This window comes from Anser cygnoides, chromosome 35, assembly GCF_040182565.1.
Source record: "Anser cygnoides isolate HZ-2024a breed goose chromosome 35, Taihu_goose_T2T_genome, whole genome shotgun sequence".
In the NCBI taxonomy this organism is placed as follows: Eukaryota; Metazoa; Chordata; class Aves; order Anseriformes; family Anatidae; genus Anser; species Anser cygnoides.
The window spans coordinates 1,077,916-1,105,512 of NC_089907.1; the positions used below are offsets into that span (position 1 = coordinate 1,077,916).

The 27,597-nt window shown below is 50.6% G+C and overlaps 1 protein-coding gene across 25 annotated transcripts in view; it reads right to left on the reverse strand.

The window, feature by feature from the left end:
* TNXB (tenascin XB) overlaps positions 1–27,597 on the reverse strand; it is a 42,919-nt gene that overhangs the window by 3,261 nt on the left and 12,061 nt on the right. For 3 of the 25 annotated variants that reach the window (XM_066986642.1, XM_066986631.1, XM_066986653.1), the window contains 28 exons: positions 26,329–26,622; positions 25,776–26,069; positions 25,130–25,423; positions 23,897–24,190; positions 22,339–22,632; positions 21,790–22,083; positions 20,545–20,838; positions 18,984–19,277; positions 18,435–18,728; positions 17,789–18,082; positions 16,475–16,768; positions 15,837–16,133; positions 13,676–13,969; positions 12,917–13,207; positions 12,278–12,574; positions 11,402–11,689; positions 10,264–10,557; positions 9,014–9,307; positions 7,484–7,777; positions 6,970–7,263; positions 6,326–6,619; positions 5,523–5,816; positions 3,929–4,222; positions 3,399–3,692; positions 2,790–3,083; positions 1,422–1,546; positions 514–646; positions 8–159 (listed from right to left, as the gene is read on the reverse strand). In XM_066986642.1, coding sequence (XP_066842743.1) covers positions 8–159; positions 514–646; positions 1,422–1,546; positions 2,790–3,083; positions 3,399–3,692; positions 3,929–4,222; positions 5,523–5,816; positions 6,326–6,619; positions 6,970–7,263; positions 7,484–7,777; positions 9,014–9,307; positions 10,264–10,557; positions 11,402–11,689; positions 12,278–12,574; positions 12,917–13,207; positions 13,676–13,969; positions 15,837–16,133; positions 16,475–16,768; positions 17,789–18,082; positions 18,435–18,728; positions 18,984–19,277; positions 20,545–20,838; positions 21,790–22,083; positions 22,339–22,632; positions 23,897–24,190; positions 25,130–25,423; positions 25,776–26,069; positions 26,329–26,622 — 7,757 coding nt within the window. The remainder of the gene's footprint in view (positions 1–7; positions 160–513; positions 647–1,421; positions 1,547–2,789; positions 3,084–3,398; positions 3,693–3,928; positions 4,223–5,522; positions 5,817–6,325; positions 6,620–6,969; positions 7,264–7,483; positions 7,778–9,013; positions 9,308–10,263; positions 10,558–11,401; positions 11,690–12,277; positions 12,575–12,916; positions 13,208–13,675; positions 13,970–15,836; positions 16,134–16,474; positions 16,769–17,788; positions 18,083–18,434; positions 18,729–18,983; positions 19,278–20,544; positions 20,839–21,789; positions 22,084–22,338; positions 22,633–23,896; positions 24,191–25,129; positions 25,424–25,775; positions 26,070–26,328; positions 26,623–27,597) is intronic. The other 22 variants (XM_066986655.1, XM_066986649.1, XM_066986634.1 and 19 more) reach the window with 21 other exon arrangements.

Sequence of the window (27,597 nt, forward strand, 5' to 3'; positions counted from 1 at the left end):
CCCGCACCAGCCAGCCACCGCCATCGGTCTCCATGTCGCAGAAGACACGCAGGGGCTGCTGTCGGTCACCCCCGAGGAAGATGAGGGCCTCGCGTGAAGGCCTTGGTCCATTGAGCTGCTCCTCGATGCAGTCCCGGGGGTATGGATGGAGTAGGGGCGCTAGTGGACAGAGTGCAAATGTGGGGACCAGGTGTCCCCAACCAAGGGGCTCAGGCACCTAGGTACCCACTCCCCACCCAAGAAACCAGGAATCTGGGTGCCCCCCTATCTAGGGACCCAGTCTCAAGGTGTTCCCCTCCCACCCCCCAGCCAAGACATCCAAGTATCTGGATACCTCCAGAAACCCCCACCCCAGAACCCAGGCATCTGGGTGCCCTCTGTGTCGAGGGACCCAAGTGTGTCCACCTGCAAGGCATCCAGGGACATGGGGATCCCCCTGGCCCCAGCAACCCACCCAAGGACTCAGGCATCTGGGTACATCCCACCCCCAAGGGACACATGTGCCCAACTCACGGGTGTCGAAGGTGGCCTCGAGGGGCACGGGGGCCGGCTCCAGCCCCTGACTCTGCAACTGCACCCAGTAGTGGCCCATGGGCTCCAGGCCCCACAGCTCCTTCGATGTTGCCTCAGAAGGCAGCTGTAGTGTCTGTTTGTGTGGGGAAGGGTTATTGGGGGAGGCAGGGGGCTTCTAGGGTCCGTAGAGGCATTATAGGGGCTGCCGGGGGGGTCTTTTAGGTATCCAGGGAGCATAGGGTGGGCCTGGAAGGTGTACTGGAGTGCTGTAAAGGAGTATTGGGGACCACAAGGAATATTGGGGTGAATAGGGGTGCACTGGGGAGGTACCAGTAGGGTTCCCAGGGTGTTACTGGTGTGCCTGGTGTGTGTGGGGGGGTGCTCTTGGGTTCCTCAGGGTGGTATAAGGGTCTCCCGTGAGGTTATTTGGGTTTCCAGTGGATACTGGAGTCTCACAAGAATTACTGGGGTCTTCAGAGGGGTGAATAGGGACCTCAGGGGGTTCTCAGAGGTTCCATGGGGCTATGGGGGTTGCCAGGGGGGCACTGGGTTTCTCAGGGGTGTTGTGTGGGTCCCCAGGGGGATTTCTGGGGTCACAACCAAGTTGTAGCTGACCCCAGGGGGCTACTGGCAAGGATCCCAGAGGCGTACTGGGCACCTAATGTGTTGGGGGGGATGAGGAGCTACTGGGGTGCCCAGATTGTTGTTGGGGTCCCCAGGGGCCAACTGGGATGCTCCAAGGATGTAACCTGTGTTCCTTAGTGTGGTGTAAGGGTCCCCAAGGAGGTTATTTGGGTTCCCAGCAGGGTACTGGGGTTCCACAGGATTACTGGGGTACCCCATGTGGTGTTGAGGGCTCCAGGAAAGCTCACGGGGTTGGGAGGTTTTGGGGTGTTTGGGGAAATTACCTGCAGGGGGCCACCGGGGGGGCCGTAGACAAGGATGTAGCCATCAGGGGGAACTTGGGGGGGCGCCCAGTGCAGACGAGCACTGCGGGGCCACAGGGACCCCACCCACAGGGTCCCTGGGGCACCTGCGCAAGAGATGGTGACCACTGAGGCCCACACCCTCCCCCCAGCCCCCCCATAGACCTTCCCACTGACTCTCCCCACAAACCCCCTCTGGACTCCCCCAAAGGTCATCACACCACACTCTCACCACCAGTGCTCCCACTGACCCCAAAGACACCCCCATGGACTACACCCCGAAGACCCCCTGTAGTATCCCAGTGACTCCCATCCACAGTACCCCACACACAGAGTACCTCAGGGAGCATCCAGGGACTCCTCAGGAGCCCCAGCCATCCCCTATAGCTTCCCAGGGACTCTCCATCCACCCAGTCACAATGTTCATCTCTTCACCACCCATCCATCCATGCTGCCACTCCTTCAGTCAACTGCCCACTCAGTCCTATGTCCTTCTGTCCATCTACACATTTCTCTGTCCATTCCAATATGCATACATCAGTTTGCCTCACTATCCATCCATCCTTCCTTCCATCCCTCGCTCCCTACCTCCCTGCTTCCCTCCTTCCCTCTCTCCATTTTCCCCTCAGCCACCCATCTTCTCATGCACCTTTTACCATCCGTCATTTCCTGAAACCACCCTTCCACTGAACTTTGCCTCCATGGCTCCAATTCATTTATTCTACCAGCAAAACACAAATCCAACCAGCTATCTGCCTGTACATGCTTCAGTCGATCCTTTCACAAAAAAAATGGGCTCATCACACTATCCATCCCATAAGGAGCCACAGTCTGAACCAACCATTCAACAACTTGTCCATCCGTTTGTCTGCCCATCCATCCATCCAATCAAATAATTAAAGAGCCATCCATTCATCCTACATCCATCCATACACCCAACCACCCATCCATTGTTTCAACTAACTAATATCCATCCATCCACCCATCCATCCAAACAGGTAAACATCCACCCCTCCATCTTCCACACGTCCCTCCATCTTCCACACGTCCACCCCTAGCTCTCCAAATCTCTCTTTGCTCTTGCCTGAGACCATCCCTCAATCAGTCACCCAATGAGCACAAAAACCTGTTCCCATTGCTCACAAAGCCATGATCCAGCCAACCACCTAACAATACACCCAGCCATAGAGCCCCCCAAGCTGCCAGACAGTCATACAAGCAACCAACTTTCATCCATCCATTCCTCTCTCCAAACTGGCACACACCCATCCCATTTGGCCTTTCCCAAACACCTGCCACACCCACTCAGTGCTGAAAGGTGACAAGAAAAGGGCCCACAGCCACTCTCACCTGTCACAGCATCAGTGGAGATGGGGCCCAGACGTTTCCGTCCCCACATCCCATACAGGTTGAACTTGTAGCGGCGGGATGGCGACAGCCCTGGCACGGTCACTGTGCGGGAATCTCCGTCCACGGGCAGCACCTGTGGCTGGCCTTGTGCATCCTTGTACTGCACTGTGAAGGAGTCAAAGGTGCCCTCGGGGACACTCCATTCCAGCTGGACTGAGTCAGGGGTGATGTGGGAGGCCGTGAGCTCGCCAAGACGGGGCTGGGATGGTGGTTCCTCCTCTGTTGGAGATGGGGCTGCAATATGGAGAGCACAACGCAGGGCATAAACGTCCCCCCATACAACTATCCATCTGTTCCACAACCAACCATTCATCTAACCATCTATCTGTCCCCTGTGCAAACAGTTGTCTGTCCGTCTGTCCATCCATCATCCTCTACTCCCGCCAAACTTACATGCTCCTAGCCTTCATACATTCCCCAGTCAGCACCAAAGGTTTCCCCATTTTCGTTAAGACCCAAGTGACCAGGACGGGCCCTCAGAAGGTTCCTGACACAGTCCAAACTCACAGCCCACAAAAGGTCATGTACATGGTGTGCACCAGCCCTCACCTGTGACAGCATCAATGGAGATGGGGCCCAGACGTTTCTGCCCCCACATCCCATATACGATGAACGTGTAGCGTTGGGATGGTGACAGTCTGGGCACAGTCACTGTATGGGACCCACCGTCCACAGGCAGCACCTGCAGTTGGTCTTGTGTGTCCCTGTACTGCACCACAAAGGAGTCAAAGGTGCCCTCGGGGACACTCCATTCCAGCTGGACAGAGTCAGGGGTGACGTGAGAGGCCGTGAGGTCACCCAGGCGTGGCTCAGTTGCTGGTTCCTTTTCTAGTTCATCTACAGCTGCAACACAGAGGGCACAATGCCGCCTATAAATATACCCCAGTCTGTTCTTCCATCCATCCATCCATCCATCGCATATTCCCATCCCTCCAACCCTCCATCCTGTTCAGCAACCAGGAGATGTTCCCATTTTCCAGAAGGCCCAAGGGGCTCAGGACAGATCCTGTCCTGGTTCAAGCCCTGATCCAAACCCAGGGCTTGCAAGGGACACAGATACAGCATGCAGCTGCTCTCACCTGTGACAGCATCAGTGGAGATGGGGCCCAGACGTTTCTGCCCCCACATCCCATACAGGTTGAACTTGTAAGGGTGGGATGGCGACAGTCCTGGCACAGTCACTGTGCGGGAACCACCGTCCACAGGCAGCACCTGCAGCTGGCCTTGTGCATCCTTGTACTGCACTTTGAAGGAGTCAAATTTCCCCTCGGGGACGCTCCATTCCAGCTGGACAGAGTCACGGGTGACATGGGAAGCTGTGAGTTCACCGAGGTATGGCTGGGATGGTGGTTCCACTTCTGACTTGACTAGTGCTGTGAAAAAGAGGGCACGATGCAGGGCAGAAACATCCCCTAGTTCATCCATCCATCTATTTGTCTCTCTATTAGTTGGCATACCCAACCTTCCTTCCTTCCATCCTTCCATCCATCCCTACACCTTTGTACTCATTATACTGTGTCTAGCTGTGATCGAGTGAGTTCAGCTTTCCCAGAGCAGGACACGTAGTGCTGTGCTCTGCACTTGCAGGTAGGACAGCAATGTTGTTACACCAATGTTTTGTCTGTTGTTGAGCAGTGCTGGCACAGCGTCACGACTCCCTCCAACCCCTGTCAAAGCCAGTAGGCCAGAGTGTGTAAAAGGTGCAGAGGGGACATTGCCAGGGCAGCTGACCTAAAATGGCCAAAGGGATATTCCATACCGTATGATGTCACACTCCAGAATAAAAGCTGGGAAAGGGGAAGGGGAGGATCTTGTTATGAAGAGGTATGTCCTCCCAAAAAACTGCTATGCGTATTGAGGCCCTGCTTCCCAAAATGTGGTCAAATATCACTTGCTACTATGAAGTAGAGAATAATTGTTTTAAACTTTTGCTTCCATGTGACATTTGCTTATTTTTTAAAAAATTTTCCCTTTAATTAAACTGCTTCTTATCTCAACCCCTGAGCCTTTTTTCATCATATCTTATGTCCTTGCTCTTTTCAGGAGTGGGAGTGAGCTTATTAAGCCACCACACTCATCTGTCTGTCCAGCCATTCATCCAGATACTCATCCCATCATCAGGGACCTTCACCAACCAAATCCAGTGATCTAGACTTTCATTTAATGCTTTGCTCACCCCTATCTTCCCCCACTTTGAAGTTTTTCATACTCCTTAATCTGATCATCCACTTATCCAGCTCTCCATCCATCCATCCGTCTGTCTGTCCATCCATCTGTCCGTCCATCCATCCAATTGCCCTTTTTTCCTGATTCCGTTTCCCATTTATCACCCCTTTATTTCATCCATCTGTCCAGCTTTTCACCCATGAAGCCATTGATGCATTCTGACATACAGACAGACAGACACCCACAACAAAATATCCTTTCAAAAATCCATACTACCAAACTTCCTGCCACTTAATTGTTGATCCCGCCAATAAACACTATCTCCGTATCGATGACTTTACTTGCCCCCATCCTACCATCCATCCAACCATTCACCAGGAACCACCAAAGAGATGCACCCATTTCCCAGAAGGGCCAAGGACCCTGGATGGATGTGGTCCCCACTTCTGACTTGCTCTAAAGCCAAGGCATGCAAGGGATGCATAAGTGGCATGCACCAGAACATACCTGTGACAGCATCAGTGGAGATGGGGCCCAGACGTTTCCGCCCCCACATCCCATACAGGTTGAACTTGTAGCGGTGAGATGGCAACAGCCCTGGCACGGTTACTGTGCGGGAATCTCCATCCACACGTAGTGCGTGCGGCTGGCCTTGCACATCCCTGTACTGCAGTGTGAAAGAGTCAAAGGTGCCCTCGGGGACACTCCACTCCAGCTGAACGGAGCTGGGAGTGACATGGGAGACCGTGAGCTCGCCCAGGCGTGGCTGGGATGGTGGTTCCTCCTCCGTCTTGACTGCAGCTGCAACAGACAGGGCACAAGGCACTACATAAACATCTCTCAGTCCATCTAACCCCCCCTCCCTCTTCTCAGACAGACAGACAGACAGCCAACCACCCATGCATCCATTGTTTCAACCAACATCCATCCATCCATCCATCTTCCACACATCCACCTCTAGCCCTCCAACTCTCTGCTCTTGCCTTCAACCATCCCTCAGGCAGTCACCCAATCAGCAGAAAAACTTGTTCCCATTGCTCACGAGGCAATGATCCAGCCAACCATCCAATGATCCACCCATCCAAAAAGTCCCCCAAACTGCCAGTCATACAAGCAACCAACTTCCATCTATCCATTTCTCCCGCCAAACTTGCACGCTCCCACCCCTCCATCCACACTCTTTTTAGAACTCAGGTGATGTTCCCATTTCCAGCAATGCCCAAGTGACCCAGCACGGGCCCTTCCCAAACACCTGCCACACCCACTCAGTGCTGAAAGGTGACAAGAAAAGGGCCCACAGCCACTCTCACCTGTCACAGCATCAGTGGAGATGGGGCCCAGACGTTTCCGTCCCCACATCCCATACAGGTTGAACTTGTAGCGGCGGGATGGCGACAGCCCTGGCACGGTCACTGTGCGGGACCCACCGTCCACAGGCAGCACCTGTGGCTGGCCTTGTGCATCCTTGTACTGCACTGTGAAGGAGTCAAAGGTACCCTCGGGGATGCTCCATTCCAGCTGGACTGAGTCAGGGGTGATGTGGGAGGCCGTGAGCTCGCCAAGACGGGGCTGGGATGGTGGTTCCTCCTCTGTTGGAGATGGGGCTGCAATACGGAGAGCACAACGCAGGGCATAAACGTCCCCCCATACAACTATCCATCTGTTCAACAACCAACCAAATATTCATCTAACCGTCTATCTGTCCCCTGTGCAAACAGTTTTCTGTCCGTTTTTCTGTCCATCCATCTGTCCACCCGTCCAACCATCCATCCATCATCCTCTACTCCCACCAATCTTGCATGCTCCTAGCCTTCATGCATTCCCCAGTCAGCACCAAAAATTTCCCCATTTTCAGTAAGACCCAAGTGACCGGGACAGGCCCTCAGAAGGCTCCTGACACAGTCCAAACTCACAGCCCACAAAGGACACATACATGGCATGCAGCAGCCCTCACCTGTGACAGCATCAATGGAGATGGGGCCCAGACGTTTCTGCCCCCACATCCCATACAGGTTGAACTTGTAAGGGTGGGATGGTGACAGCCCTGGCACGGTCACTGTGCGGGATTCACTGTCCGTAGGCAGCACCTGTGGCTGGCCTTGTGCGTCCATGTACTGCACCATGAAGGAGTCAAAGGTGCCCTCAGGGATGCTCCATTCCAGTTGGATGGAGTCAGGGGTGACATGGGACACAGTGAGCTCTCCCAGTCGTGGCTCTGATGGCAGTTCCTCTTCCGACTCCACTGCAGCTGCAACACAGAGGGCAGAATTCAGGGTATGAACATCCCTCAGTCCATCCGTCCTTCCATCTGTCTGTCCGTCTGTCCGTCCATCCATCCATCCACGCAAAGATATATTCCCATTTTCCACAGGGCAGAAGAAACCCAGCACAGGCCCTTGCAAGGCTACTGTCATACTCCAAACACATGGCCCACAGCAGACACAGACTTGTCACGTATCAGGACACACCTGTGATGGCATCAGTGGAGACGGGGCCCAGACGCTTCCGCCCCCACATCCCATACAGGTTGAACTTGTAGCGGTGGGATGGTGACAGGCCTGGCACAGTCACTGTGTGGGAGCCACCATCCACGGGCAGCACCTGTGGCTGGCCTTGTGAATCCTTGTACTGCACCACAAAGGAGTCAAAGGTACCCTTGGGAACGCTCCATTCCAGCTGAACGGAGTCAGGGGTGATGTGGGAGGCTGTGAGGTCACCCAGGTGTGGCTCGGATGGTGGTTCCTTTTCTGTCTCGACTGCAGCTGCAAGAAATAACGCTCAATGCAGAGTATAAATACCCCCCAGTCCACCCATCCATCCCTCTGTCTGTCCATCCCTCCATCAATCAATGAAACTCTCCATCCATTTATTGACAAAGCCTTCGAACCATACACCCTTACATTCTACTCAGCATTCCCCAAGTATCAACTTAGTTACATTCACCCTTTTGTCCTTCCATCTACCCTTGCAACCATAAAGAAGCCACGCTTCCTATCATCCATCTCCCTTCTATTTATCCATCTTCCCAGCCATTTATCCAGATAATCATTGAGACATCAAGGATATTCACCAACCATCCAACCATCAAGCTAGTGATCTAGACTTCCATTTAGCTCTTTGCTCACCCTGCCTTCCTACTGGGATGGGATCGAGTTCACTTTCCCTACAGCAGCCCATATAGTATTGTGCTCTGCACTTGTATCTAGAAGAGCATTGGTATCACACCAATGTTTTGTCTGTTGTTGAGCAGTGTTGGCACAGCATGAAAACTCCCTCCAAACCCCCAAAGCCAGTAGGCTGGGGGTAGATAAGAAGTGGGAAAGGGACATTGCCAGGGCAGCTGATGTAAAATGACCAAAGGGATATTCCATACCATATGATGTCATACTCAGCAATAAAAGGTGGGAAAGGGGAAGGAGAGGGGGTGACTCTAGTGGCCACTATGAAGATTTCTGTCCTCCCAAACAACCGATATGCATATTGAAGTCTTGCTTCCCAGGATGTGGCTGAACATCACTTGTTGATGGGAAGTAGAGAATTTTTTTTTCATTTTTTCCCCTCTTTGCTTCCATGCAGCCTTGTTTTTTTCCCTCTGTCTTGTCCCTTTAATTAAATAATTCTTATCTCAACCCATGAGGCTTTTTCTTTTGCTTTCCTGGAACTGGCTGAACACCTGCCTGCTGATGGGAATCAGCAAAAGAATTCTTTGTTTTCCTTTGCTTGCACATGTGGCTTTTGCTTTACATAGTAAACTGTCTTTATCTCAAACCATGAGTTCTCGCACTTTTTTACATTTTGGATTCACACCTGAGGAGGGTAAGCGAATGTCTGCAATGTACTCAGCTGCCTGCCAGGGCTAAACCACAACAACAATCCAAGACATATATATCTGTTTCCCAGAAGGGCCAAGGACCCTGCATGGACCCTTCCCTTCCTCCCACCTTTTTTCAAAACCAAGGATTGCAAAAAACACGGACATGGCACACACAAACCCTCACCTGTGACAGCATCAGTGGAGATGGGGCCCAGTCGTTTCCGCCCCCACATCCCATACAGGTTGAACTTGTAGCGGCGGGATGGTGACAGCCCTGGCACGGTCACTGTGCGGGACCCACCATCCACGGGCAGTGCCTGTGGCTGGCCTTGTGCATCCTTGTACTGCACCATGAAGGAGTCAAAGGTGCCCTCGGGGACGCTCCATTCCAGCTGGACTGAGTCAGGGGTGATGTGGGAAGCTGTGAGGTCACCCAGGTGTGGCTTGGGTGGTGGTTCCTTTTCGGGCTCAACTGCAGCTGCAAGGTTTATGCAGGGCATTAATATGCCCCAGTCAGTCTGTCTGTCCATCCATACATCTACCCAACCGTCCACCCATCCATCAAGCCTTCTCTTCACCCATCCATGCAACTATCCATCAGTTTATTGACATAAGTTCCTTCCATACACCCTTACAGTCAATTCAGCATCACCCCAACTGTCAACTCAACCACATAGCAACCCTCCTGTCTATCCACCCATGCTCGTAACAAGAAAACAAACAACACGTGGAAGACATCCATCCACCCTTCTACTCAGCAGTCTGTTCAGTAATTCATCCAGATAATCATCTAGCCATCAAGCACCTTCACCAACCATCTAAACAAACAGACAGTGATTTAGACCTTGATTTAGCTCTTTGCCCACTGTTTCCACCTTTTCATCCAGGTGTTTCTTACACCATTAGTCACTGAATCATCAAATCATCGAATCATGAAAGTGTCACTTTGGAAAGTATATCAAACGCTCATCAGCTCCAACCTCTCCTGGGAAATGGGAGCCTAGATGAAATTATTTAGTATACTTTCCAGTTGTATCTTGAATACCTCCTGTAACAGGGATTCTACCATGTCTCTGGGCAGGTAGTCCAATGACTGACTTTTCTCACTGTAAAAAATTTCTGTTTCGTATGAAGAGGCAACCTATCCCAATGCTCCTTGATGCCATTGGCCCTTCTCTTCTTCATGGGGTTCCTTGAGAAGAGAGTGCCTCTGTGTCTGACAGTGGACCTGTCTATCCACCTGTCTACCAGTTTATCCCTTAATCCCTCCAAACTTGCCTGCACTCACCCATTTGTCTATTCCCCAATCAGAGGCCAAGTGATGTAGCTGTCACCCAGAATGGCCAAGGAACTGGGAGGAAATGCCCCCACTCCCACCCTGTTCCAAAACCAAGGTATGAAAGGGACGAGAACACTACATGCAGCAGCCCTCACCTGTGACAGCAGCAGTGGAGACAGGGCCCAGACGTTTCCGCCCCCACATCCCATACAGGTTGAATTTGTAGCGTTGGGATGGTGACAGCCCTGGCACAGTCACTGTGCGGGAACCTCCATCCACAGGCAGTGCCTGTGGCTGGCCTTGTGCATCCTTGTACTGCACCACAAAGGAGTCAAAGGTGCCCTCGGGGACACTCCATTCCAGCTGGACTGAGTCAGGGGTGATGTGGGAGGCTGTGAGCTCGCCCAGGTGTGGCTCGGATGGTGGTTCCTTTTCTAGCACAACTGCTGCTGCAACATGGAAGGCACAATGCAGGTATAAAGATTCCCTGGGCTGTTTGTCCATCCATCCATAGCTCTGTCCACCCATCAATTGATGCAAATGTGTATCCACTTATTCACAAAACCTTCCATCTACACACCCTTACATTCTACTCAGAATCTCCGCAATTATTAACTCAGTTACATCCATGCACCTGTCCTTCCATTTATCCTTGTAACCACTCATCCATTCACTCTTGTTTTCATCCATCTCTCCAGCTAGTCATCCACATAATCATTCAGACATCAGGAACAGTCAGCAGCCATCCAAGCAACCAGCAATTGATCTAGCCTTTGATTTAGCTGTTTGTTGACTGATCCCTTACTCTACCTATTCATGGAAGTGTTTCTTACTTTAATAATTCAATTATCCATTTTTCCAGTTCTCTATCCATCCAAACCTATATCCATCCCTCCATTCAATTGCCCTTTCTTCCATGTTCCACCTCCCCTTCATCACCCCTAAGATCCCATCCATCCATCCATCCGTCCATCCATCCAACCATCCATACATCCATCCACTCACCCACCTGCCCACATTTCAAGCAATATACACTGCCTCTTATAAACATCCACAACATAATTACAAGAACCCATCCTTCAAGCATTTCTGCCACTTACCTGCTGATCCTGCCAAAAGCCAGCATCTCTATATTCATGACTTGCCCCTGTCCCTCCACCCATTAAACAGGCATCACCCAAGAGATGCATTTATTTTCCAAAAGGCCCAAGGACCCTGGAAGGACACTGTGCCTGCTCCCACTTTTCTCCAGAACCAAGATGTGAAGGGGACATGACATGCAGCAGCCCTCACCTGTGACAGCATCAGTGGAGATGGGGCCCAGACGTTTCCGTCCCCACATCCCATACAGGTTGAACTTGTAGCGGCGGGATGGTGACAGCCCTGGCACGGTCACTGTGCGGGAATCTCCGTCCACGGGCAGCACCTGTGGCTGGCCTTGTGCATCCTTGTACTGCACTGTGAAGGAGTCAAAGGTACCCTCCGGGATGCTCCATTCCAGCTGGACTGAGTCAGGGGTGACATGGGAGGCTGTCAGCTCGCCCAGGCGTGGCATAGATGGTGGTTGTGTTTCAGGCTCAACTGAGAGGACACAAAGCAGGCTATAAGAATTACCTGATTCCTTACTTCTGTGCTTTATTCCCCGCATTCCTCTCTCCCTGTTCACCTTCCTTCATCACTCCATCTTTCCACTGGATGTGAACCCAGCAATTCATCTTATCACCGACGAATTCAACGAATCGTTTCTCCACCTCTGAACACTATCTACCCATTTATTGTCTAGTGAAGTTGTCCATGTGCTCCTCAAAATCCATGCAGTATTCCATCCATCCAAAGATCTCACCACTCATTTATTCTTCCGTCCTTTCTTCCCTCAAAGTCTAGACAGATGATATTCAACTAGCCATCCACAAAGCCAAACACACGTGCAGAAATCCAGCCTTTTCTCCATTCTATCTAGCCACCTATCTATACACCTAACAATCTATTCTTCCATCTCCACAACTTTGTTGGCACTCATCCATTTAACCATTCTGCTGTTAGTGACAAAGACACGATCTCAGTTCCCACAGGGCAGAAGGGGCCCTGCAAAGACCTTTGCAAGACTCCCAACTTACTCCAAACTCATGTCCTGCAGGGGACATGGACTTGGCATTTATTAGCCCTCACCTGTGACAGCATCAGTGGAAACGGGGCCCAGACGTTTCTGCCCCCACATCCCATACAGGTTGAACTTGTAGCGGCGGGATGGTGACAGCCCTGGCACAGTCACTGTGCGGGAGCCACCATCCACGGGCAGCACCTGTGGCTGGCCTTGTGCATCCTTGTACTGCACTGTGAAGGAGTCAAAGGTGCCCTCAGGGATGCTCCATTCCAGCTGGACGGAGTTGGGGGTGATGTGGGAAGCCACGAGGTCACCCAGACGTGGCTCAGATGGTGGTTCCTTTTCTGTCTCGACTGCAGCTGCTACAGAGAGGACACAATGCAGGATACAAACATTCCCCCCTTCCATCCATCCTGTTTTCTATCCACCCATCCATGCAACTATCCATCAGTTTATTGACTTAATTATCAATTCAGCATTTCATCCATCCTTCCTTCTCTCTACCCAGCTATACAGCTGTCTATCCCTCCACCTCTCCAGACTTGCCTACACCCATCCTTCCCCCCATTCCCCAGTCAGTAGCCAAGACATATTCCCATTTCCCAGAAGAGCCAAAGAGCCTAGATGGACCCTGTCCCTGCTTCCAAAGTGCTCCAAAACAAAGCTTTGCAAGGAACACGGACATGGCACGCAGCAGCCCTCACCTGTGACAGCATCAGTGGAGATGGGGCCCAGACGTTTCTGCCCCCACATCCCATACAGGTTGAACTTGTAGCGGTGGGATGGCGACAGGCCTGGCACGGTCACTGTGCGGGAACCACCATCCACAGGCAGCACCTGTGGCTGGCCTTGTGCATCCTTGTACTGCACCGTAAAGGAGTCAAAGGTGCCCTCAGGGATGCTCCATTCCAGCTGGACTGAATTGGTAGTGATATGGGAGGCCATAAGCTCACCCAGGTGTGGCTCAGATATCAAATCTTCTGGCTCAACTGCAGCTGAAACAATGAGTGTACAATATTGAACATCCTTGCTCACTTTCTCCACCTTTTCATAGAAGTATTTCTTACTCCAATGATGCAGTAACACGCTTTTTCAGTTCTCCATCCATCCATCCATCCATCCATCCATCCATCCATCCATCCATCCATCCATCCATCCATCTTCCCAACCGCCCTCCAAGCCATATAGCAACTCGTACATACAGATGGATATCGACAGCCAGTCTTCCAAAAAACTCTATGCTACTTCCTGCTGCTTAACCAGTGATCATGCCAAAACTTAGTAACTCCATATCCATAATTTTACTTGCCCCTTTCCCTCCATCCATTCACCAGGCATCACACAGGAGATGCATTCATTTCCCAGAAAGGCAAAGGAACCTGAATGGACACTCTCCCCGCTCTGACCTCTCTCTAAAACTCAGGTGTGTAAGGGACAAGGATGTGGTATGCAGCACCTCTCACCAGTGATTGCATCAGTAGAGACAGGGCCCAGACGTTTCCGCCCCCAAATCCCGTACAGGTTGAACTTGTAGCGGTGGGATGGTGACAACCCAGACACGGTCACTGTGCGGGACCCACCGTCCACAGGCAGTGCATGCGGCTGGCCTTGTGCATCCCTGTACTGCACCATGAAGGAGTCAAAGGTGCCCTCAGGGACCCTCCATTCCAACTGAACAGAGTCAGAGGTGATGTGGGAGGCCGTGAGCTCAACTAGGCGTGGCTTGGATGGTGGTTGCTTTTCCAGATTGACTGCAGCTGCAATAAGAGAACACAATTCAGGGTATAAACATTCCGCAGTGCTTCCATCCCTACCTCCCTCACTGCTTTTTACCATCTTTCCATCAGTTTGTGTACTCCACAAGCCATTCTTCTATCCAGTTAAATCCAGTTGGAGCCCCCAGGGCTCAGTATTAGGGCCAGTTCTCTTTAATATCTTTATCGATGATCTGGATGAAGGGCTTGAGTGTACCCTCAGTAAGTTCGCAGATGACACTAAGTTAGGTGCATATGTCGATCTGCTCGAGGGTAGGAAGGCTCTGCAGGAGGATCTGGATAGGCTGGATTGATGGGCTGAGGCCAACTGAATGAAGTTCAACAAGGCCAAGCGCCAAGTCCTGCACTTGGGGCACAACAACCCTAAGCAGCACTACAGACTGGGAGATGAGTGGTTAGAAAGCTGCCTGGCAGAGAAAGACCTGGGAGTATTGGTTGATAGTCGGCTGAATATGCGCCAGCAATGTGCTCAGGTAGCCAAGAAAGCCAACAGCATCCTGGCTTGTATAAGAAACAGTGTGGCCAGCAGGACTACGGAAGTGATTGTCCCCCTGTACTTGGCTCTGGTGAGGCCGCACCTCGAGTACTGTGTTCAGTTTTGGGCCCCTCGCTACAAGAAGGACATGGAGGTGCTCGAGCATGTCCAGAGAAGGGCAACAAAACTGGTGAGGGGTCTGGAGAACAAGTCTTACGAGGAGCGACTGAGGGAGCTGGGATTGTTTAGCCTGGAGAAGAGGAGGCTCAGGGGCAACCTTATCACTCTCTATAGGTACCTTAAAGGAGGCTGTAGAGAGGTGGGGGTTGGTGTATTCTCCCATGTGCCTGGTGACAGGATGAGGGGGAATGGGCTAAAGTTGGGCCAAAGGAGGTTTAGGTTGGATATTAGGAAGAACTTCTTTACCGAAAGGGTTGTTAGGCATTGGAATGGGCTGCCCAGGGAGTGGTTGAGTCACCATCCCTGAAGGTCTTTAAAAAATATTTAGACGTAGAGCTTAGTGATATTGTTTAGTGGAGGACCTGTTAGTGTTAGGTCAGAGATTGGACTAGATGATCTTGGAGGTCTCTTCCAACCTAGATGATTCTGTGATTCTTTGATTCTGTGATAAATTAAACAGTTCATCCTTCCATCTCTGAACTCTGTTAACCCTTTTACCGTCTACTGAAGCTGTCCATGTAAACGTTGATCTAATTATCCATCCTTCTCTCCACCCGTCCTTTATTCATCCATCTGTCCATCCATTTATCAGAAGAATCATCCAACTGCCAATCAACCAGCCATCTCTTTATCCTTTGTGGTACATGTACATCTATCCATTCAGTCATTTGTCCATCTAATTCTGAGTACATATAAACGCATAATTTTTTCTATCTCATCTTCCAAACATCCACTCATCTATTTATCTGTCTAACCATTCTGGCTTCCACTCATCCAACCACCCATTTCCAGATTACTCTTAGCATTCAGAACACCTCCATAATATCCATGCAGTACTCCATCCATCCAAATGACTAATCACTCATTTATTCCTTCATCCACTCTTTCATCCAAAGAGCTAAATAGATGATAATCAACTCGCCATCCACAAAGCCAAACACACATACAGAAATTCATCCTTTTGCCCATTCTACTATCTAGCCACCTACCTATACACCTGTCTAACAATCTATTCCTACATCTCCACAACTTCGTTGGCACTCATCCATTTAACCATTCCGCTGTTAGTGACAAAGATGTGATCTCAATTCCCACAGGGCAGAAGGGGCCCTGCAAAGACCCTTGCAAGACTCCTGACTTACTCCAAACTCATGTCCTGCAGGGGAAATAGACATGGCATGCATCAGCCCTCACCTGTGATGGCATCAGTGGAGATGGGGCCCAGAGGTTTCTGCCCCCACATCCCATAAAGGTTGAACTTGTAGCGGTGGGATGGTGACAGCCCTGGCACGGTCACTGTGCGGGAGCCACCATCCACGGGCAGCACCTGTGGCTGGCCTTGTGCATCCTTGTACTGCACTGTGAAGGAGTCAAAGGTGCCCTCAGGGATGCTCCATTCCAGCTGGACGGAGTTGGGAGTGATGTGCGAGGCCACAAGGTCACCCAGGCGTGGCTCAGATGGTGGTTCCTTTTCTGTCTCGACTGCAGCTGCTACAGAGAGGACACAATGCAGGATACAAACATTCCCCCTTCCATCCATCCTGTTTTCTATCCACCCATCCATGCAACTATCCATCAGTTTATTGACTTAACTATCAATTCAGCATTTCATCCATCCTTCCTTCTCTCTACCCAGCTATACAGCTGTCTATCCCTCCACCTCTCCAGACTTGCCTACACCCATCCTTCCCCCCATTCCCCAGTCAGTAGCCAAGACATATTCCCATTTCCCAGAAGAGCCAAAGAGCCTAGATGGACCCTGTCCCTGCTTCCAAAGTGCTCCAAAACAAAGCTTTGCAAGGAACACGGACATGGCATACAGCAGTCCTCACCTGTGACAGCATCAGTGGAGATGGGGCCCAGATGTTTCCTCCCCCACAACCCGTACAGGTTGAACTTGTAGCGGTGGGATGGTGACAGCCCTGGCACAGTCACTGTGCGGGAACCTCCATCCACTGGCAGCACCTGTGTCTGACCTTGAACATCCTCGTACTGCACTGTGAAGGAGTCAAAGGTGCCCTCAGGGATGCTCCATTCCAGCTGGATTGAGTTGGGTGTTATGTGGGAGGCCACGAGCTCCCCCATGTGGGGCTCCGATGGTGGTTCCTCTTCCACTTCGACTGCATCTGTAAAACAGAGGTTAAAGTGCAAGGCATAAACATTTGTCTGTCCTTCCTTCCCTTCCTCCCTCATTTCATTGCTCCTTTTTTTTGTCAGTTTGTTTACTCAACAATCCATCCTTCCGTGCATGAATTAAACAGATCATCCCTCCATCTCTGAAATCTATCTACCCATTCATCATTTACAGCAGCAGTCCATGTAAGCATTGAACTAACTATCCATCCTTCTGTCCATCACCTTTCTATTCATCCATCTGTCCATACATTCATGAGTTCAATCATCCAACTGCCAACAAACTCAACCAGTAAGTCATTTCTCTTTCCTTTGGCATAGCTGTTTGTTCAAACCTACATCCATCCATGCATTTACCCATCTGTTTCTCAGTCCATATATGCATGCATTTCTCCATCCAATCTTCCTAACATCAATTCATCTATTTTTCCATTTAACCATGCTGGCTTCCATTCATCCAACCACCCATTTCCAAATTTCTCTCTGCATTCAGAAGGCTTCGAGTCTATCCAGTACTCCATCCATCCAACGATCTCACCATTCATCTACTTTTTTTCATCCGTACTTCCATCAAAAAAGCTAGACAGATGATAATCAACCAGATATCAAACAAGCGAAACATGTATCCAAAATACCTTAATTCCATCCATACTACATCCATCCAGTGGTCTCACCAATCATTTATTCCTCTATCAATTCTTCCATCCAAACTACTGAACAGATTACAATCAACCCGCCATCCAACAAGTGAAACAAGAATTCAAAAATCCACCCTTTCGTCAACTATTTGATCTAACCACCTATTTATACATTTATCTAACAATAAATCCCTCCACCTCTCCAAAAGTACCTGCATTCATCCACCCATTCATCCATTCCCCAGACAGTGACCAAGACATGTTCCCATTTCGCACAGGACTGAAGGAACATACCGCAGGACTTCACAAGGTTCCTGCCAGACTCCAAACTCACAACACAAAAGGGACATGGGCATGGAATGCAGCAGCCCTCACCTGTGACAGCATCAGTGGAGATGGGGCCCAGACGTTTCCGCCCCCACATCCCATACAGGTTGAATTTATATTGGCGGGATGGCAACAGCCCTGGCACGGTCACTGTACGGGAACCACCTTCCACGGGCAGCACCTGCGGCTGGCCTTGTGCATCCTTGTACTGCACTGTGAAGGAGTCAAAGGTGCCCTCGGGGACGCTCCATTCCAGCTGGATGGAGTCAGGGGTGATGTGGGAGGCTGTGAGCTCCCCCAGGTTTGGTTCGGATGGTGGTTCCTTTTCCGGCTCTACTGCAGCTGCAATGCGGAGGGCACATTGAAGGACATAAACATCCCCCCTTCCATCCGTCCAACTTTCTATCCACCCATTCATGCAACTATACACCACTTTATTGAACTAACCAGCAATTCAGCATTTCTTCCATTCTGCCATCTCTCCAACTGACTATCCATCTGTCTACCACTATGACCCTTCATCTCTCCAAACTTGCCTACACTCATCCATCCATGCATTGCCCAGTCAGAGGCCAAGAAATGTAACTGTTTCCCTGATGGGGCAAGGACCCTAGAAGGTCTCTGACCCCAAGCCCACCCAACTCCAAAACCAAGGCATGCAGGAGACACAGACATGGCACACAGAAGCTTTCACCTGTGATGGCATCAGTGGAGATGGGGCCCAGACGCTTCCGGCCCCACATCCCATACAGGTTGAACTTGTAGCGGCGGGATGGCGACAGCCCTGGCACAGTCACTGTACGGGAACCACCATCCACGGGCAGCACCTGTGGCTGGCCTTGTGCATCCTTGTACTGCACCACAAAGGAGTCAAAGGTACCCTCAGGGACACTCCATTCTAGCTGGACGGAGTCAGGGGTGACGTGGGAGGCTGTGAGGTCGCCCAAGCGTGGCTCGGATGGTGGTTCCTTTTCCGGCTCTACTGCAGCTGCAGCATGGAGGACACATTGCAGGGCATAAACATTTTGCAGTCCATCCATCCATCAAGTCTTCCCTTCACTCATCCATACAACTATCTATCAGTTTATTATTCCATTGCTCCATCCATTAACCAGGTACCACACAAGAGATGCATGTGTTTCCCAGAAGTGCCAAGGACTTTGGAAGCAGCCTACCTCTGCTCCCACTGAGAATCCAAACCAAGGCGTCCAAGGACATGGACACGGAACGCAGGAACCCTCACCTGTGACAGCATCAGTGGAGATGGGGCCCAGACGTTTCCGCCCCCACATCCCATACAGGTTGAACTTGTAGCGGCGGGATGGCGACAACCCTGGCACGGTCACTGTGCGGGAATCTCCATCCACAGGCAGCACCTGTGGCTGGCCTTGTGCATCCTTGTACTGCACTGTGAAGGAGTCAAAGGTGCCTTCAGGAATACTCCATTCCAGCTGGACTGAGTCAGGGGTGACGTGGGAGGCTGTGAGGTCGCCCAGGTGTGGCTCGGCTGGCGGTTCCCTTTCCAGCTCAACTGCATCTGTAACACAGACCACACAGTACAGGACATAAATTCCAATCTGCCTGTCAAACTAAGTATTATTCCATCCATCAATGCAACCTTCCATCAGGTTTAACAGCAACCTTCCATGCATACGTCATTATGCTCAATTCAGCATCACCCCAACTATACACTGACCCAAACATCCACACCCACCCACCCTTCCTTTGTAACCACATGAGACCACACTTCCAACCATCCACTCACCCTACTGTTCATCCATCCATCCATCCATCCATCCATCCACCCACCCACTCAAACAGCTAAACCTTCAGTCATCAAGGACCTTCACCGACAATCCAAGCAACCAGCCATTTAGCTCTTTCCCCACTGCTCCCTTCTTCCACCTGTTCATAGAAATATTTCTTACTCCAGTAAACCAATCATTCATTTTTCCAGTCCTCCATCCATCCAAACCTAAGTTCACCCATCCATCCATCTAATCATCTTTTACTTCATGTTCCATCTTCCATTCACTATCCCTTTTTTCCAGCTGTCCATCAATCCATTTATTCATTGATCCACGCACCACCCACACATATACCAAACAATATACCCACTCTTACAGACAGACATCCACTATGAAACAACCTACCAAAAATCCATCCTTTCACCCTTCCTGTCACTTAACTGGTGATCATGCCAAAAAAAAGAGTATTTCCATATCCATAACTTCACTGTCCCGTCCCTCCATCCTTCTGTCCATTCACTAGGCATCACGCTAGCTGTGCACCCATTTTCCAGAAAGGCCAAGAACCCTGGAAGGATACTGCCCCCACTCCCTCCCCGTTCCAAAACAAAGGTGTGCAAGGGACATGGGCATGGCACACAGATGACATCAGTCAGTCTTACCTCGTCAGCTGATGCAGTCACACCATCACAGAAGGCCATCAGAATGCTCAGGCCGGATTTACCCTTAGTGAAGTCATGCTAGCTGTCTCAGATCACCTCCTTTATTGCAAAGCTAATAAACCCACCATCCAATAAGCCAAACAGGCATACAAAAATACAGATTTTTGCCCATCCGAACATCTAGCCACCCATCTAAACATCTGACTACCGATCTATCCCTCCTTCTCCCCAACCTGGCTGACATTCAACCATTCATCCATTCTCCAGACAGTGACCAAGGCATGTTCCCATTTCCCACAGAGCAGAAAGAACCCAGCACAGGCCCTTGCAAGCTTCCTGACTTAAGCCAAATACAGCACACAGGGAGAGTGGACTTGACAAAACTTGTCCTCACCTGTGACAGCGTCAGTGGAGATGGGGCCCAGACGTTTCCGTCCCCACATCCCATACAGGTTGAACTTGTAGCGGCGGGATGGTGACAGCCCTGGCACAGTCACTGTGCGGGAATCTCCATCCACGGGCAGTGCCTGTGGCTGGCCTTGTGCATCCTTGTACTGCACTGTGAAGGAGTCAAAGGTGCCCTCAGGGATGCTCCATTCCAGCTGGACAGAGTCAGGGGTGACGTGGGAGGCTGTGAGTTCCCCCAGGTGTGGTTCAGCTGGTGGTTCCTTTTCTGGCTGGACTGCAGCTGCAACATGGAGGGCACAAAGGAGTCTATTCCCCGAGTCCTTCCATATCTTCCTTCCTTCCTCTCTCCCTCCCTCCCGTCCTCCCTTCTTCTCTTCTCTTTCTTTCTCCCCTTCACCTCCCTTCATCCCTCCACCTTCCCATTGGTGTGCTCAACAATCCATCCTTCCATCCATAAATTAAACAAATAATCTGACCATCTCTGAACTCTTATCCAGGCATTCATCATCTACAGAAGCTGTCCATGCAAGCATTGAACCATCTTCATCCATCCTGCTGTCCATCCATCCTTCTATTCATCCATCTCTCCATACATTCATCAGAAGAATTATCCAACTGCCAAGAAACTCAACCAACCAGTCATTTCTCTTTCCTTTGAAATAGCTGTTTGCATTAACATCCATCCATCCATCCATCCATCCATCCATCCAACCAGTCATTTGTCCATCTGACTCTCAGTCCATGTATTCATTCCCTTCTCCATCCTATCTTCCAAGCATGCATTCATCTGGTTTTCCATCTAACCATTTTGTTTTCCATTCATCCAACCCCCCATTTCAGATTCCTCTCTACATGCACAAGACCTTGTTGCTATCCAGTAGTCCATCTGCTCAATGAACTCAAAATTCATTCATTCTTCTCTCTGTTCCTTTACCCAAAAAGCTACACAGATGATAATCTGCCACCCAACAAGCCAAACAGGCATACAAAAATACAGACTTTTGCCTATCCAAACATCTAGCCACCTACCTAAACACCTGACTACTGATCTATCCCTCCTTCTCCGCAACCTGGCTGACATTCAACCATTCATCCATTCTCCAGACAGTGATCAAGGCATGTTTCCATTTCCCACAGAGCAGAAGGAACCCACCACAGGCCCTCGCAAGCTTCCTGACTTAAGGCAAACACAGCACACAGGGAGAGTGGACTTGACAAAAATTGTCCTCACCTGTGACAGCGTCAGTGGCGATGGGGCCCAGACGTTTCCGGCCCCACATCCCATACAGGTTGAACTTGTAGCGGCGGGATGGTGACAGCCCTGGCACGGTCACTGTACGGGAACCACCATCCACAGGCAGCACCTGTGGCTGGCCTTGTGCATCCTTGTACTGCACCACAAAGGAGTCAAAGGTACCCTCAGGGACACTCCATTCTAGCTGGACGGAGTCAGGGGTGATGTGGGAGGCTGTGAAGTCGCCCAAGCGTGGCTCGGATGGTGGTTCTTTTTCTGGCTCTACTGCAGCTGCAGCATGGAGGACACATTGCAGGGCATCAACATTTTGCAGTCCATCCATCCATCAAGTCTTCCCTTCACTCATCCATACATCTATCTATCAATTTATTATTCCATTGCTCCATCCATTAACCAGGTACCACACAAGAGATGCATGTGTTTCCCAGAAGTGCCAAGGACTTTGGAAGCAGCCTACCTCTGCTCCCACTGAGAATCCAAACCAAGGCGTCCAAGGACATGGACACGGAACGCAGGAACCCTCACCTGTGACAGCATCAGTGGAGATGGGGCCCAGACGTTTCCGCCCCCACATCCCATACAGGTTGAACTTGTAGCGGCGGGATGGTGACAGCCCTGGCACGGTCACTGTGCGGGAATCTCCATCCACAGGCAGCACCTGTGGCTGGCCTTGTGCATCCTTGTACTGCACTGTGAAGGAGTCAAAGGTGCCTTCAGGAATACTCCATTCCAGCTGGACTGAGTCAGGGGTGACGTGGGAGGCTGTGAGGTCGCCCAGGTGTGGCTCGGCTGGCGGTTCCCTTTCCAGCTCAACTGCATCTGTAACACAGACCACACAGTACAGGACATAAATTCCAATCTGCCTGTCAAACTAAGTATTATTCCATCCATCAATGCAACCTTCCATCAGGTTTAACAGCAACCTTCCATGCATACGTCATTATGCTCAATTCAGCATCACCCCAACTATACACTGACCCAAACATCCACACCCACCCACCCTTCCTTTGTAACCACATGAGACCACACTTCCAACCATCCACTCACCCTACTGTTCATCCATCCATCCATCCATCCATCCACCCACCCACTCAAACAGCTAAACCTTCAGTCATCAAGGACCTTCACCGACAATCCAAGCAACCAGCCATTTAGCTCTTTCCCCACTGCTCCCTTCTTCCACCTGTTCATAGAAATATTTCTTACTCCAGTAAACCAATCATTCATTTTTTTGCAGTCCTCCATCCATCCAAACCTAAGTTCACCCATCCATCCATCTAATCGTCTTTTACTTCATGTTCCATCTTCCATTCACTATCCCTTTTTTCCAGCTGTCCATCAATCCATTTATTCATTGATCCACGCACCACCCACACATATACCAAACAATATACCCACTCTTACAGACAGACATCCACTATGAAACAACCTACCAAAAATCCATCCTTTCACCCTTCCTGTCACTTAACTGGTGACCATGCCAAAAAAAGAGTATTTCCATATCCATAACTTCACTGTCCCGTCCCTCCATCCTTCTGTCCATTCACTAGGCATCATGCTAGCTGTGCACCCATTTTCCAGAAGGGCCAAGAACCCTGGAAGGATACTGCCCCCACTCCCTCCCCGTTCCAAAGCAAAGGCGTGCAAGGGACATGGGCATGGCACACAGATGACATCAGTCAGTCTTACCTCGTCAGCTGATGCAGTCACACCATCACAGAAGGCCATCAGAATGCTCAGGCCGGATTTACCCTTAGTGAAGTCATGCTAGCTGTCTCAGACCACCTCCTTTATTGCAAAGCTAATAAACCCACCATCCAATAAGCCAAACAGGCATACAAAAATACAGATTTTTGCCCATCCGAACATCTAGCCACCCATCTAAACATCTGACTACCGATCTATCCCTCCTTCTCCCCAACCTGGCTGACATTCAACCATTCATCCATTCTCCAGACAGTGACCAAGGCATGTTCCCATTTCCCGCAGAGCAGAAAGAACCCAGCACAGGCCCTTGCAAGCTTCCTGACTTAAGCCAAATACAGCACACAGGGAGAGTGGACTTGACAAAACTTGTCCTCACCTGTGACAGCGTCAGTGGAGATGGGGCCCAGACGTTTCCGCCCCCACATCCCATACAGGTTGAACTTGTAGCGGCGGGATGGTGACAGCCCTGGCACAGTCACTGTGCGGGAATCTCCATCCACGGGCAGTGCCTGTGGCTGGCCTTGTGCATCCTTGTACTGCACCATGAAGGAGTCAAAGGTGCCCTCAGGGATGCTCCATTCCAGCTGGACAGAGTCAGGGGTGACGTGGGAGGCTGTGAGTTCCCCCAGGTGTGGTTCAGCTGGTGGTTCCTTTTCTGGCTGGACTGCAGCTGCAACATGGAGGGCACAAAGGAGTCTATTCCCCGAGTCCTTCCATATCTTCCTTCCTTCCTCTCTCCCTCCCTCCCTTCCTCCCTTCTTCTCTTCTTTCTTTCTCCCTTTCACCTCCCTTCATCCCTCCACCTTCCTATTGGTGTGCTCAACAATCCATCCTTCCATCCATAAATTAAAAAAATAATCTCTCTGAACTCTTATCCAGGCATTCATCATCTACAGAAGCTGTCCATGCAAGCATTGAACCATCTTCATCCATCCTGCTGTCCATCCATCCTTCTATTCATCCATCTCTCCATACATTCATCAGAAGAATTATCCAACTGCCAAGAAACTCAACCAACCAGTCATTTCTCTTTCCTTTGAAATAGCTGTTTGCATTAACATCCATCCATCCATCCATCCATCCAACCAGTCATTTGTCCATCTGACTCTCAGTCCATGTATTCATTCCCTTCTCCATCCTATCTTCCAAGTATGCATTCATCTGGTTTTCCATCTAAACATTCTCTTTTCCATTCATCCAACCACCCATTTCAGATTCCTCTTTACATGCACAAGACCTTGTTTGCTATCCAGTAGTCCATCTGCTCAATGAACTCAAAATTCATTCATTCTTCTCTCTGTTCCTTTACCCAAAAAGCTACACAGATGATAATCTGCCACCCAACAAGCCAAACAGGCATACAAAAATACAGACTTTTGCCTATCCAAACATCTAGCCACCTACCTAAACACCTGACAACTGATCTATCCCTCCTTCTCCGCAACCTGGCTGACACTCAACCACTCATCTATTCTCCAGACAGTGACCAAGACATGTTCCCATTTCCTGCAGAGCAGAAGGAACCCATCATGGGCATTCATGAGGTTCCTGACCGAATCCAAACTCACTGTATACAGGAACCATGGATTTGACATGCATCAGCCGTTACCTGTGACAGCATCAGTGGCGATGGGGCCCAGACGTTTCCGCCCCCACATCCCATACAGGTTGAACTTGTAGCGGCGGGATGGTGACAACCCTGGCACAGTCACTGTGCGAGAATCTCCGTCCACGGGCAGCACCTGTGGCTGGCCTTGTGCATCCTTGTACTGCACTGTGAAGGAGTCAAAGGTGCCCTCGGAGACACTCCATTCCAGCTGGACTGAGTCAGGGGTGATGTGGGAGGCTGTGAGCTCCCCCAGGTTTGGTTCGGATGGTGGTTCCTTTTCCAGCTGGACTGCAGCTGCAATGCGGAGGGCACATTGAAGGACATAAACATCCCCCCTTCCATCCGTCCAACTTTCTATCCACCCATTCATGCAACTATACACCACTTTATTGAACTAACCAGCAATTCAGCATTCCTTCCATTCTGCCATCTCTCCAACTGACTATCCATCTGTCTACCACTATGACCCTTCATCTCTCCAAACTTGCCTACACTAATCCATCCGTGCATTCCCCAGTCAGAGGCCAAGAGATGTAACCGTTTCCGTGGCGTGGCAATGACCCTAGAAGGTCTCTGACCCCAAACCCACCCAACTCCAAAACCAAGGCATTCAGGAGACACAGACATGGCACACAGAAGCCCTCACCTGTGACGGTATCGGTGGAGATGGGGCCCAGACGTTTCTGCCCCCACATCCCATACAGGTTGAACTTGTAGCGGCGGGATGGTGACAGCCCTGGCACAGTCACTGTGTGGGAATCTCCGTCCACAGGCAGCACCTGTGGCTGGCCTTGTGCATCCTTGTACTGCACCACAAAGGAGTCAAAGGTACCCTCAGGGACACTCCATTCTAGCTGGACGGAGTCAGGGGTGACGTGGGAGGCTGTGAAGTCGCCCAAGCGTGGCTCGGATGGTGGTTCCTTTTCTGGCTCTACTGCAGCTGCAGCATGGAGGACACATTGCAGGGCATCAACATTTTGCAGTCCATCCATCCATCCATCAAGTCTTCCCTTCACTCATCCATACAACTATCTATCAATTTATTATTCCATCCCTCCATCCATTAACCAGGTACCACACAAGAGATGCATGTGTTTCCCAGAAGTGCCAAGGACTTTGGAAGCAGCCTACCTCTGCTCCCACTGAGAATCCAAACCAAGGCGTCCAAGGACATGGACACGGAACGCAGGAACCCTCACCTGTGACAGCATCAGTGGAGATGGGGCCCAGACGTTTCCGCCCCCACATCCCATACAGGTTGAACTTGTAGCGGCGGGATGGCGACAGCCCTGGCACGGTCACTGTACGGGAATCTCCGTCCACGGGCAGCACCTGTGGCTGGCCTTGTGCATCCTTGTACTGCACCACAAAGGAGTCAAAGGTACCCTCAGGGACACTCCATTCTAGCTGGATGGAGTCAGGGGTGATGTGGGAGGCTGTGAGGTCGTCCAGGCGTGGCTCGGATGGTGGTTCTTTCTCCTGCTCTACTGCACCTGCAACATGGAAGACACATTGCAGGACACAAACATTTCGCAATCCATCCATCCATCAAGCCTTCTTTTCACTCATCCATACAACTATCTATTTATTAACCTAACCCGCAGCCCTTACACTTGTGTATGAAATTCAGCATTCCCTCCCTCCCTGCATCCATCTATCCTATCAATCTTCCTACCAACCATCCTACCAACCATCCAAGACATATCCTCGCTATTACAGACCAACAGATATTCACAGCCAGAGATCCTTCCAAAAATACATCCTTTCTGCTTTCCTGCCACTTATCCATAGATCCTGCCAAACAGCGCGCTCTGTCCATATCCACAAGTTTTGTTGCCCATGTCTCTCTATCCCTCCATCCATTAACCAGCTACCACATAAGAGATGTTCCAGTTTCACTCAGCCATCTATGCAACTCTCCATCACTTTATTGACCCAACCATCAATGCAGAATGAACATTTTTTGGGAAAGGCCTATAGAATGAAAAGAAGTACCTACCTATCAATCTCTTGAAGGAGAAGGAACAAGGGCGATGAGATACTAAATACTTATATACTAAGTATGTGGGACCTGAGAGTGACATAAATGTTACGGAATAAGGGGTGGAGGTTGTACTGGGTCTGGCTGGGATGGATTTAACTTTCCCTGCAGCAGCCCATACAGGGCTGTGCTCTGCACTTGCAGCTAGAACAGCATTGGTATCACACCAGTGTTGTGTCTACCGCTGATCAATATTGGCACAGAATCAGGACTTCCTCTAACCCCCCCAGAGCCAGCAGGCTGGGGGTGGGCAAGAGGTGAGGAAGGAACCTCACCAGGACAGCTGGCCTAAATCAACCAAAGGGATATTCCATACCACATGGTGTCACACTCACCAATAAAAGGTGGAAAAAGGAAGAAGAGGGGAGGGGTGGGCTCTCATTGTGAAAACATCTGTCCTCCCAAAAAACGGCTATGCGCGTTGAGG